Genomic DNA, 14,126 nt, shown 5'->3' with positions numbered 1-14,126 from the left:
AACAAAATTGTAATGTATAGTATTTCTACGAACTATGATGGTATTTGTGAAGGGATCCGTAAAGCCAGCAAGTAAAACAAATGGTCTGCAAAATGAAAATGAAATCTTGGCGCGGGTAATTTAATACATGTAATTAAATTCTACCACGTATGCAAAATTTCACGTTTTTGAAATTTTCTAAATCTTTTTGCCTTTTAAAATGTTTCTTGACCCCATCTTGAATAAAAATTAATCTAAAACTTTTTTCATGTTTCTTTTTTATTTTTTCACGTTTGTATTAGTTGCCTTTTTAGGCTTTTGAAACGAACACGGCATCTATTTATAGATTGAGGCACCATGTGATGTTTACATATTTGCGTCATTTGTCGTAGTAGTTCACTCGGCCGCTTTCTTGGCCAGGATTCAGATCCCGCACTTTTGATATTTACTCAGCAGGAGCAATTAAAATTTTATCTAATACCCCGATTTCTGTTAAACGTGAAAGATATATTTTTGTGTTTTTATTCAAGCGTTCGACTCAAGCGAGTTCTGGAGTCCGAAACCGGTGATTGTTTCGACAGGTCGCTGAGGTCGAAGCTTTTTTACATCAGTCACGCAATGTTTTTGCAGCAAGCTCCTGCATTTAAAAACGGCTCCAGACTCTACTTTAAAGATGCTTTTCATCTAGCAAGAATTGTGTCCATTTTGACTATTTCCATCCGTGTACAGTTGGGCCGACAAAGTCCGTGTGTCACAGACGAATTGAATGTTTACACAACAAAAGAACCGTATTTTGTTCATGATGTAAAAACTTTACTTGCACACTTTTTAAGAACTCAGAAAACATAATGGAAATGCAAAGTAATAATATAATAATTTCTACAAACTAGAATGGAATGTAAATCGTTAAAGCCATCCTGTGAAACTGAATAGACGGCAAAAATGAAAACTTGCCCTTTGGCGCGTATAATTAATTAAATTTTATCACGGCATGCTATTTTCACGGCTTTTAAGGATTCAAAATTTTTAATGCAACTCAAATGTTTCTTCGCCTCATCTTGAATCTTTTTTTCACATTTAGTTGAGATTTTTAGAAGCATCTGTTATCTAATACGTGTGGTCTAATGCATGCCCTTTTTTAGTCTTTTTATTTTCTTTTGTAATTTTGTTTAGAAATTTTTCTGTTATTCTTGATATTTGACTCGTTTTATTCGTTTTTTTTATTATTTATGTGACTCGTTTAATTCGAGCAGGAGACAATACTGTAATTTTCTGGTTACTCCACTCTTTTTAGCGAGGAATATAAAATATATATTTTTTGTTTCTCATTCAAGGGTTTTGAGTTTCAGTCGGAACCGAACGGCGATGGAGAAATGACCCGCAATGAATCACGCAATCAAGAACTTGCGTTTGCGTGACTGCTTCCCAAAATTGACGTGAAGAGCTTGCATGTTTGAAAACTGAAAAGCTTTCTTATCTTGTTCTTATTCCCATTTTTTTGGTGTGGTACATTTTTAAAAATGTTTAAAAACGCGTCTTAGTTTTTAACGAAATCTTTCAAATTGTTTCTTTGTTTTGGTCGGAGATCATTTGTACTGCCATTTAACTGGTATGAGTTCATTTATTCAAGATTGCACACAAAACGTTTTCAACACCTAGGTTATTCAAAATTCGGAAGAAAAATAAAAATTTGAAAGCCTAAGCAGGAATTTGTCCAAGCATGGACAAGCAATCCACAGACTTGCGTGTTACTCAATATAAATTAAATGGTATTTTAAAAGTTTTTGCTGTACTTGTCTAATCAGGTAGTTAAACATTAACTGCCCGGTTTTAAGCATTAAGCTTTAGGCGTCTTGTTTCGAATAAATCGCAAAAATGTTTCAAATCGTAGTTTTTGCACAGCGATAATAAATGAGCCGAGACACAAACACTACCTAGACGAAGTAATCTCAAAAAACGCCAAAATGTGTATTAAACTTATCTTTCGACGTCGTGAAAGTTTTGTTGAGTTTCCACAGCGCAATGCTTAGAATTTGTTTTTTTCTTGCGACCACTCGTATTGTAAGTTTTAAGTAATTTTCGGTTTTAAGCGTTTTTTGAAAAATCTATAAAACGGCTCGATAGATTTTCTTTAGACTTTCAGCACGCGTACTTGATTATGTAAACTATTTAGTCGCAAAGTTTTATTATCATTGATTCACTGGAACGTTTTCAAATTAAATGATAAAGGAGGCCTTCGAATGGACGAGAAACTTGCGTTACAATTCACGGTTTATAAAATCGTGTTAAAATATTCAAATTAATGTGCACTACATTCCTTTGTGAGAAATACAAAAAGCTCTACCACGGGTAACAAAGCACAGAATGTAGTGCACATTAATTTGAATATTTTAGCATGATTTATAAACCGTGAATTGTAACGCAAGATTTTCGTCGATTCGAAGGCATCCTTTATCGTTTAATTTGAAAACGTTCCAGTGAATCAATGATAATTAAACTTTGCGATAAAATAGTTTACATAATCAAGTACGCGTGCTGAAAGTCTAAAGAAAATCTATCGAGCCGTTTTAAAGATTTTTCAAAAACGCTTAAAACTATAAACTTACTAAAAATTCAAATACGAGTGGTCGCAAGAAAAAAACAAATTCTCGGCATTGCGCTGTGGAAACTCAACAAAACTTTCACGACGGCGAAAGATAAGTTTAATACACATTTTGCCGTTTTTTGAGATTACTTCGTCTACGCAGTGTTTGTGTCTCGGCTCATTTATTATCGCTATACAAAAACTACAATTTGAAACATTTTTGCGATTTATTCGAAATCAAACATACAGAATCTTTTAATTCTTGAATATTTTATTTGCAGTACATCATGGTTTAAGATGCTGGTATTAGTTTTTAAGCGGCAAATCTAATTCACGCAAAAATCAGGTTTTACTGATTTGGCGGTTTTCTGTTTATCGTTGCCATGGAAATATCGATTACCTTAAAATATATATTAAAGTAAACTTTAATCTAAAACCAATATATGGTATAATTTTCATATCGATCCGAGTCAGGGAAGATCGTTTAAAGGCCAATTGCAAATTGTAGGTAAGGCCCATAAAAAAACTGTATCGAGCCACCTTAAAGTCGAGAAAAGTACGAAGCTTTTAACTAAAAGTTTCAGCAGCCAGCTTTGTTAGTGAGATGATGATTTTACATGTCGCAGATAACACGCCCTCTTGGTTTGTGACGGTCTATTCTTCTTATTTGCTTTTTAAATGTCTTTTTTTATTACCTGACTTCCTAATTATTCTAAAAGGCCCAGTTTTAATTGCATTAGACTCATTTTCGTAAAAGTTTGAGTAAAAAACGGATAGAACTGTCAGTTGCTAAGATATTCCATCGCTCACTAGATAAAAATCAAAATAATTAAGATTGTGCTAATTTTTCCAAGCTATTAGAGTTCTCGAAGACCGAATGAAATAGTATTATTCACATATCTTTTTTAACATAAGATATTTTTATATCTTATCAAATAAAAAGAATGGACGCATTTCAAGTTCTTCCGTTATTTAGGTGCAGAGCCTTTGAGTAGTAATTCAATCTAGTAATTAAAACAAACCCTATTTTTCTTATCGCGCGCCTAGCACATTGGACTTGATTATTAAAAATCATTTATTATTGTGTTTGAAGGTATTATTATAAAGTAAGCTTTATAAATTCATGATCGTTTCTTTTTCCGTTGGGGCTCAGGAACACAGAATATCAATATGCTTTTAGTCATTGCAAGATGCTAAAGATGTAAAGATCTATTTACACAAAAATTTAAAAGCCGGATAAAATTGTTCACTGGATATTGCAATTGCCATTCAAATATTATCATATACTTCTTAGAGTCGACAATTTATTTAATTGTAGGAGACTTAACCAGCTTACGTAATGACATACTATTATTTTCGAAGGTATAAATTTCCGTTCGCTGCGTGCAATTTGTTTTCTGGCTTTTCCTTTCAACAGTAGAAATGACACAATAATAACAGTTCATTGTGCGGAGAAATTACTCCAGATGGGGACTTGTATACTTGCATAGGCCTTGAAGAAAAAAACTTAGTTAAAGTGAAAGAAAAACTGTTTTTTTTTTCATATGGCAAAAGCTCATTCATCCTTTTTTGTCTACAATGAAGGCTATTTTTTTTACTTTGCAACTTTATTCGATTTGCACCGCGGCTAGTGTTCTAAAAACAGTTAAGCTGCCTGATTGTGTCTTTAACTGCTTGTTTCATTTCCCTGATTTTCCAACAGTACAAGATCGGGTTTAGAGATGAGTTTAACAAGATTAGAGTGTCTGCAGCTATCCAAGCCACGTCATGTTCAATTCCATTCGCATATAGTGCAGCCGCAATGCACCACGGAACATAGCAGGCAACTAATGCCAACTGCACCCACATAATGCTGGAAACGGACTTTTTGTATCTTGCTATGTTTAGTGGAATCCCTTCTCCGTTCTGTTGTACGTGAGGGATATTGTTTTGAACTTGGGCTTGTTGATGTCGTAGTTTGAGGTGGATCCTCATGTAACAGAAAATCGAAGTTAGCAGGCAAAGTATTATGCCAACAGAGGCTGCCTTAATGGCGATATCTTTTCTCCACACCCGGATCAATCCATTTGAAGCAGGAGTTAACCAAAAACAAGTTATGACTACACGAACTCGCCTCAGTGTTACCACATGTCTGTATCTGAGTCCCAGTAACAGTGCGAGAAGTCTTTCCACACTAATTGCTGTCGACACTGAGCCAGATACTCCACATAAAATATAACTTGAAATTGCATAAACTTTGTATACGTAGTACAGAACATTCACGTTCATCTTTATTACATGAGACATAATGTAGGTAGCATAAAGTGGTTGTACAATAAGACCAACGCAAAGATCAGTGACCGCCAAACATCGAAAGAAAAGTTTTGTCGGAGGATGAATAGAAGAGATATTCTTCAGTGCATAAAGGATCAGAGCATTGCCCACAGCAGCGGTGATGGAAAGAAAAATGTTAAAAGCTGAAAAAAAATCAGCTATACCTGCTGGTGGTGCGCTGAGTGCTTGATTCAGTTTGCTTGTGTAGTTTTCTTCTTCAGTTATGTTCGCCATTGTTCTTTGGTAATAAGCTTTTGCTTTGAAGTTTGCTTGAAGTCAAAGAAGTTAGCTGTTTTCAGAAAAAACGATTTCAGCTTTGTAAGTGAGCTGAAGATTTTATATGTTGCCGATAACACGTCCGCTTGTATTTTGAACGGCCTGGTGTTTATTGAATTAGGCTTTTAATCTCGCAATTTGACTTTTTTCTTGAACGTTTGAGTTTAAAACTATGTCAGTTAATTACATCGCTTACCAGTTGAAAAACAAAAATAATTGTAAGTGTGCTATTTTTTTCCAAGTTGTTAGGGTACAATTAATACCGAAATAATAGCATCGGCTTTATATCATTTAAAAAAAAAGATTGAAATGAAAAGATTGGGCGCATTTCAAGTTCTTCTGTTATTTAGGAGCAGAGCGTTTCAGTTTATTGCCACACACAAAAAAACTCACCAAAGCATAAGTCGTTTTCTGCAGTGAAATATTTGCTATGCTGACTATGTTGAATTATGATTTCCTATCGTTGTATTGACTTTTCAGAACTCAGTTCTACCGTTAGCAAGTAACTGTAAGCAAAGCGTTATCTCTCAGGAAATGCGCAGTTGTAAAATACTCTTTTTGTTTGGACAGCAGGATGCAGCAGCTGATCTTATGTTAGTTTTTTACTAAATGTATCAATACAGAATGATTGTCAAACTCGTTAATGTTAATTAACATAAGAATGGATTCGTGTTCAAGTCTTAGGAACAGTTGATAGTTGTATTTGTTCGGTATTTTATTCATATTCAGATTGCTTTAAACTGCAAAGCAAGCGCATTTCCAAGATGCATTTCCAAGTAACATCATTGTTTGTCTACATCGTGTATAATATCCTGAAACCTATATTAAATTAAATGTCGAAATGTTGAGCAATTTCCTCTTCAGAGGTAAGTGTCGATGGACGACAATTAAATTGTTTAATCTGTGTGAGTCCTAGCTGTTATACTGTCCGAGTGAGAGGAGACAACGACCCCGTACCTCTGGCATTGAGTAACCAGTGTCGTGGAGCGAGTCTGCGCTCTGCCAAGGTTTTCCCCTTTAATCAATTCTGCCGACCGTTCATCCGTCCAAGATCCGTCAGTTTTAATCGTTCAAGCTGAAAAACCATCTTAGCTGCTAGACGTACAGTACCGCCTAAAACCCTTCGTTACACTGTTGCAGAATTCCTGGCAGTTTTTGTACAGAAGACGTACAGTGACAGCGAAAGGAAAAAAAGCAAGTCACAAAGAGAACTCTTTCTCTTATAAAGGTTAATCCCTCGGAACTTTTTTCTCGGGTTATTGCTTTCCTTTTAGTTTATCAATTTTTATCACGAAACATATTTGTTTGCGGGTAGCCATTATTTATCCACGAAGTATATTGATTCTACTTTGTTTGTCCACGAACTTAATCCTCTTGGCCTGTTTGTTAAGGAACACATTCTATTTATTTAGCAGTAAAAAATGCTATTTCGATAGCAAATAATAAAAAAAAAAAATATTCCATCCGGATAAACAAAGTTTTTCATTGAATTTTATTTTTCCTGAATGAACTGAAATTTCTGTTCTAGTACATTCTGTGTTATCCTATCATACAAATGATCACACTTACTTCATTGTAGACTTAACTGTTAGCGAAAGTGTCAACTCTGGTATAGGTCATAATATTATAGATTTGCCGCCATCCAAAGAGGAATCAACATAACCTTCATAATCTGTTAAATGTCTGTTGTAAAACCTAACCTAATGTCTTAACTCGCGTCTACAATTTTTTTAGTTTCCTCTTCGGTGGCTTAGCATGATAGCGAAATAATAAAACAAAAGCAAACAAAGGGACTGCTTTACGCTTTCTCCCAAATGGATGCGTAATGGAAGGCGCATCTTGGTTCACAGTTTCGTAGTTTATCGTTCGTAAACTAGCGCTGTCTCAATCTTTTCAAATACAATTTGAAGGTAAATTTGGACACTGTCAAATGTATTTTGTAACCTTATGTCGATCTACACAGTTATTCTTTTAAAAACAGTAAAGCTGCCTGATTGTGCCTTTAATTGCTTGTTTCACCTCCCTGATTTTCCAACAGTACAAGATTGGGTTTAAAGATGAGTTTAACAAGACCAGAGTTTGTGCCAACCATGAATAAACGTCATGTTCAATTCCATTCGCATACAGCACAGCCACAATACCCCACGGAACATAGCAGGCAACTAATGCCAACTGCACCCACATAATGCTGGAAACTGTCTTTTTATATCTTGCTATGTTTAGTGGATTCCCTTCTCCGTTCTGTTGTCCGTGGAGGACATTGTTTTGTACTTGGGCTTGTTGATGTCGTAGTTTGAGGTGGATCCTCGTGTAACAGAAAATCGAAGTTGCCAGACAAAGTAGTAAGCCAACAGAGGCTGCCGTAATAGTCATATTGCTTCTCCACACCCAGAGCAAACCACATGAAGCAGCAAATAGCCAAAAACAAATAATGACTACACGAACTCGCCTCACTGTTACGACATGCCTATATCTCAGTCCCAGCAACAGTGCGAGAAGTCTGTCCACACTAATTGCTGTCGATGTCAAGCCAGATACTCCACATAAAATATTACTTGAAGCTCCACCGACTTGGTAAACATAATACAGCACATTCACGTTCATCTTGATCTTAAGAGACATAATGTAGGAAGTGTAGAGTGGTTGTGTAATAAGACCAACGAAAAGATTATGATCAGTGACCGCCAGACATCGAAAGAAAAGTTTTGTCGGAGGATGAATAGAAGAGACATTCTTCAAAGCCACGAGGATCAGAGCATTGCCTACAGCAGCGGTGATGGAAAGAAAAATGTTCAAAGCTGAAAAAAATTCAGCTATGCCTGCTGGTGGTGCGCTGAGTGCTTGATTCAGTTTGCTTGTGTAGTTTCCTTCTCCAGTAAAGTTCGCCATTGTTCTTGGGTGGTCTGAAAATTAATTTTCCCTTTAAGAGTTCTTGAAGTTAAGCAAGGTATGAAATTTTGAGACTTTTTGAGAGTTTAAGCTCGCAGATTCGTTAGTGAGATAGTGATTTTATATGTCGCTGATAACACATCCGCTTGTGCTCTGTAAGTGTTTGTAAAGAACTACGTATTTATTTTTTAAGGAATGAATATTTGTTTTTAACTTGATAGATCTGTCAGTTGGTGAGATATCATATTCGTTACAACTAAAGAAAAACTGATCTTGTTCTGTTTTTTTTTTCTGAGCTGTTAGAGTCCAATAACTCGGACCGAAAACATAGCATCGGTCACATATCTTTTTAGCAACAAGGTCTTTGAAAATATTATTACTGCCGTCTTAGGGTGTAGAGTCTTTTCCAGTCTATCGATAGATTTTACAGCTGTAAGCCGTTCTTTCTCTTAGTAATTAAGATAAATTTAACCAATTTTGAAATTGCGCACGAAGCACATCGATATCGGCTTGATTATTAAAAATCCTTAATAATGGTGATCGACTTGTTAAAGGTACATACGAGTCAGCGGAAAAAATGATCGTTTTTATGTGTGAGTTTGTAGCTGTTCTGACAAAATGTCTATCTATATGCATTTTAACGCCACAATGATCCAAGCTATAAATAGACAGTTTTAGAGCCGTGCACAACTGTATTCTAATTGTCAATTAGTTTTTTTTCGGTGTCAATTAGCATCGGTTGTGTTTAATCAGGCTTGAAAGTTTGACCGGCAGGGCCGTTAACCTGGTTTAAAGAAAATGGCAGATAACGTTTGGGATGTGCTCAATTCACTTTGAACTGGCGATAAATACAATTATATTATCCAGGAAATTGAATGAATTTATATTCTGCAGCAAAGTGTTTTAAACCTCTGGAGGACAAACCTTTTTTTCAAGGAAAGGCATTCTTAATGTATTCCGAAACTTAACCTCCTTTAATTTTTTCACCTACACATGCAAGCGGAAATTTTTAGAAAAAGTAAATTCTTGTCTAGCCAATTGAATGCTGTCACACTGCGTAGTGCAAAATATTTGTTTTGCGAGAAGCAATTAATTTAAAGTTTACCTTTAGAAGGGTGGGAAATTTAACATGTGAAGCTCAGGCAACACACACAAAAAATGAATGTTGTCAAATGGCAAGATAGTCAACGATGTTAATTTCCAGAATATTGTGCCAAAAATGGCTCTGATCTGAAAAACCGATACCCAACAGAAAGCCGTGAAAGGTGTACTTTCTCAAAGGTGTTCGCTCCTAGTTCAGAAGGCCCCCTCTCTCGTGCTCGCGTGCCCAGAGCTCGACTTGTAAGCAAGTCTTATTAAAAGGTAAAATATAGTGGTTTTAACAAAATAAATATTTGCCGATGCGTAGTCTGGTAGCGTGGGCAAGACCAGAATTAATTTTCTCGTAATACTTCCTCTTACAAGTGCAGGTGATCTGAAATCGAAATTTGCGTTCCCCGTTAAGATGTACCTTAAAAAAAATGGCTCGATAACTTAGAAAATACGTATCTGGGACTTGATCAGCCAACAGTTTATCATTTCAGAAGGAGAAACCTAAAGTGGAAATAAATCTTAGTAAAATAAAAGTCAGCACTTTTTCAATATTTTTCACAACATTGCTTGCACTGGAAATAATTTGCCGAGTTCTATTGCCAATTGGATTATAAAATCCTTTAGACTCGAATCATATATTTTTTTTCATTTATTACGGAATAGAACCTTAGTCACGGTGGTTGCCTTTGTTGTGAGCTGGTCTAGTTGGTGGTTCTTTCGTGTGCTCCAGATGTCCTAGTGCTTTGTTGAGTTGCGGCGGGTCGTGTTATAGGAATGCGTGAAAGACTCGCACTTTAACTCATCCCAGCTTTATAAATGAACATCAGCGAATTGCTGGAGAAATGTTGGAGGCCGTGACCTAAGATTGGCTTAGATCCCTTGTTGGGGAAGTTTGTATTTGCACTAATGTTCATTCACAAGTACTTGGTTAATTTATCCATTTGTTAAATATGGCTTTTTCACTCTCGTGAAGAAGCATTTTCCATATTTCTAAAGATGTCACGATATGTTAAGTTTTTTTTTTTCTGATATACAAAATAACTTTCATACTTTAAAAAAACCTTAAAAAGTTATAGTTTTCTTAGATAGTAAGACACCAAAGAAGTAATGATAAACCAGAGATAGACAAGCATGGTTACGACTGATGAAGATGAAGACGGATTATGAAAAATAAACTTGGAAAAATTGGTCGCATTTTACTTTACATTAATTTACATTCTGTGTTAACCTATCACTAATTATCACACTTGATTATAATCCTAACTCTGATATAGGTATAATATTCTAGATTTGCAACCATCCACAGGCACAATTGTCCCACACAATTGTGCTGCGTTTTGTTATTTTCTAAACTGTGGTTGGACAGAAACAGTCACGAATAACAGAGCTTTTTAATCCTGATAAATAACACTGGGGAAATATTTCTAACCGTTCCTTAGCTAAAATTTTCAAGTTTTCGGTTTCATTTATTCGTTGCCGCTGCCATCTGGTGATGAACAAATACATGAACGTTTTACAATTTTACCTGGAATCAGCTTATTTTACTTGAATTAACTAAAGGTTTCTGTTATCATACATTCTGTGTTAATCTTCAAACAAATTGTCACACTCTCTTGATTATATGCTTAACTGTTAGCAAAAGTTTTAACTCTGGTATAGGTCATAATTTTATAGATTTGCACTCGTCCAACGAGGAATCGACATCAACTGTTAAATGTCTGTGAAACCTTACCTCGCGTTTACATCTATTATACACACTTGTATAATAGGAGTTTTGGCGCAAATGATAAAAAAAGCTCGGCTCGCCGGCTCGCCTCGCTATTATTATCATTTGCGGCCAAAACTCCTATTATACAAGTGTGTATAAGCGCGAGCGGCACGCAAAAAATCGCGAGCTGCATTGGTGCGCCAGAATTATTTTTCAATTGAACAAAAGGCACATCAGTGTAAATGGAGTTGGCCAGAGAATGTGTTGTGGCTAATGGACCCCGAACGAGAAAGTTATATACAGAAACTGAAGATGAAGATGAATGCTACGTAAATTACATGCTGTCAAAAAAAATACATGACTTCGTTGAAAATACTGACACCGTTCTTATTGCCCCCTTTAGAATGGCGGGTATTTTGAAAAAAAAGATTCTTTTAAGCCTTTTTGATTCAAACTACACCCAAAAAAAATGTGAATTATGTTCAGAGAATAACAATTATTTAAAAAATAATATGGAATTAATGCAAAAAGAAGAAGATCTTTTTCCAGAATTGTTTAAAATAGAATTTTATTGTAAAAGCAACAGGAAAGTGAAAAAACCAGAAGTTTTTGGTAAAAGCGCAGAAAACCCCATTGAGGAAAAAGTGACATTTATACCAATTACGTCAATTTTACCAAAAAATTATATACATTATCTTTTTTTTACAAACTACAAAGAATCTTTTTTCAGGCTAGCAGAAATATATGACCTGGTGTACGATCTGGAAAAAATACCAGAAAACTTAAGAAAAAGAAAGCTGCAATCATTATCCAAAGCATGGCTAAAACAAACAAAAAAATCGGGAAAGCAGGAGTGGAAATGGTAAAAAAAAAGGGGTGAGGTGCTGACACCCTTTTAAAAGTCTCGTTTTAAACCCCCGTTTTTTTTTAGCTTCCGGAAGCGGATTCGCCCGAACCAACGGCCAAAACTCCTATTATACCTGTGTGTATAAGCGCGAGCGGCACGCAAAAAATCGCGAGCTGCATTGGTGCGCCAGAATTATTTTTCAATTGAACAAATGCTTTTATTGAGTAAACGAAGATGGGAAGAGGGAGAACTGGAGAAATTAACTTGAATGTAAAGAAAAACTTGAAAAGATCTCATGGAAAAGCGTTTACAACATACAAAAAAACTAAAGAAAATGAAAAACAAATAACAATCTTTTTAACAGACGAGCTGATTGAAAAATTAAAAAAATTAGACAGCAGTGTTGTCGCAAACGTTTTAACAAGCTAAACAAAACTTGCACGCTCCGGTGAGTGCATAAATTATTGAGTAACACAGGAAGTCATTGTTTACCCTGTGTCAATTGCGTGGGAAACCCCCTTGACGTAATCTAATTATTTTTTTTTCATCTTGAATATTTTAAGCCGGCAACATCTGAATAGGTTGGTGATTTATTCTGTTTTGCTTCTTCCATGGCCTCAACGACTTGATATGTTATTCTTCTGACATTCTTCTGCCAAGCAGGCTCAAAACGTTCGGTGAGAATAAAGAAAATTGCATGAAACACAGCGATCATTTTGAAACTCTTTGTATGTATGTTTTGCGATTTATGATAAATTAACGACAATATTCAATTTGACTAACGTAAAAATATACCGTGAAATATTGTGCTAAGAACTTTAACAAAAATATTTTGATTCACGTGTATTAACTTTTGTATTGTTTGACCCTCCTAAAATTGCCTAAATACTATTTGGTAATGCGTGGGTTAATAAAGTTCTAGAAACTGATGTTTAAGATTTTTGATTACTTACTAAGCCAACTAAAATTGCCTAAATACTTTTTGGTAATGCGTTGGTTAACAAAGTTCTAGAAACTAATGTTTAAGATTATTGATTACTTACTAAGCCAGCTAAAATAGGTTAAAAAATAAAACTTTTGTATTGTTTGCCCCGCCTAAAATTGTCTAAATACTTTTTGGCGACAACATTCCAATTCTAGGTAAAAACGGAAGTGAAAAAAGTTTTCAGAAAAACCTGTGCGACTTGGTATGTGAAAACCGCAAAAAAACGTGAAGTGAGAAAACTGGAGCCGAAATTAATGAAAGCGGCACAGTAAGTCACTCGCGCGTGAAATATTCAATCACAAAGTAAACAACAAGATGAGCGCAGGCAATCATTCTTTTATAAAATGAAAAAATGTTTTATTGGACTGAAATTTTATTTCGAAATGTCGGTGGTGCTTTCGAGAAGTTTTTTTTTCATTTTTTGTCTTTCTGCTTTCATGATCTCTTGTCGTATTTTTTCGATGTCTGGCTGTGAATTTGTTTGTTTGTGTGCAAAGCTTGAACGTAAAGTCTCTTTAAGTTGACGATATTTCTGCATTTCTCGTAAGATCAGTTGAAACTCTTTGTCAGAAACACGATTATCATTCAGAGCTTGTGAGACAGAGCTGTTTATCGAGTCATGTTTTGCAACAGCCAGAGCGAGGATTCTTGAGTGCTTATTAACTTTACGTTCAAGCTTTTTGTTGATAACTGACAGGCCAGTGGAAGCTGCGCCAGATACAGCTGCTACTGCTGCAACAGGCGCGCCGATAACAATTCCAACACCAGTAAGTGAAGTCGCAACAGCTCCAGAAGACAGAGCTGCCGTCACGGCGCCAAGACAGACCACGGAATAGTGAATAACTTTCCGGACTTTTTTATATTTTTTTAACACAAGCCTGTAATGCTCAGCTTCAGCGGATATTTCTTTTTCAATTTTACTTATTTCAGTCAGCCGAAAATTCTCAGCATTTGTTGGTAGGCTTGGATAAAGTTGTGTTTCTTCGCGATCACCATAAGCAGGGGCACTCGGGAGCACATTAGCAGATGACATGGTCATATACAATAAAAAAATATTAATTTAATTCTAATTCAAAATGAAGCGGAGCTCCAACAAAGTCAAACTTACTGCCAGTTTTGTCTTTGACGGTCAATGTGACACTGTTCACACTCTGAACAGCGTCGATTCGACGTGAATTATTGATAAAATTTTGAGGGTAATGAACCAAATCATAAGGTTTCCCGGTTATTGGTACACAAGCGAGAATGTCACTTGGCTTTCCATTATACAAGTTATTTTCTTTGGAAAGTAAATCGCAGTGAATGTAATAAAAGTCTGGCTTAGTAAAATCTTCAATTCTTGCGTTAGCAGCATCAACAATTGTGTTCTTAAAAAGTTTAGAAAGATTTTTATCAAAAGAAAAGCTTTCAATATTTTTTGTTTTTGTTATTGAAAAGCCTCTTTTTAAATCAT

At 35.5% G+C, this 14,126-nt stretch overlaps 3 protein-coding genes across 3 annotated transcripts in view; all 3 read right to left on the bottom strand.

Annotated features, from left to right (window-relative positions):
- The window catches only part of LOC144628361 (trace amine-associated receptor 9-like), a 180,227-nt gene that overhangs the window by 76,103 nt on the left and 89,998 nt on the right, over nucleotides 1–14,126 (bottom strand). The gene's annotated exons all lie outside the window — the stretch shown is intronic.
- LOC144628369 (melanocortin receptor 4-like) lies at nucleotides 4,199–5,110 on the bottom strand. The gene has a single exon (XM_078486468.1). It carries the CDS (start codon nucleotides 5,108–5,110, stop codon nucleotides 4,199–4,201), a length of 912 nt encoding a protein of 303 aa, XP_078342594.1.
- Nucleotides 6,899–8,041, bottom strand: LOC144628355 (melanocyte-stimulating hormone receptor-like). Its single transcript, XM_078486454.1, has one exon. It carries the CDS (start codon nucleotides 8,039–8,041, stop codon nucleotides 7,124–7,126), a length of 918 nt encoding a protein of 305 aa, XP_078342580.1. The 3' UTR covers nucleotides 6,899–7,123.

Source organism: Oculina patagonica, chromosome 10 (genome assembly GCF_052425735.1).
Source record: "Oculina patagonica isolate OP01 chromosome 10, crgOcupat, whole genome shotgun sequence".
NCBI classification, from domain to species: Eukaryota; Metazoa; Cnidaria; class Anthozoa; order Scleractinia; family Oculinidae; genus Oculina; species Oculina patagonica.
Note: the sequence above shows the minus strand (reverse complement) of the source record. Positions and strands in the feature narration are given on the sequence as shown.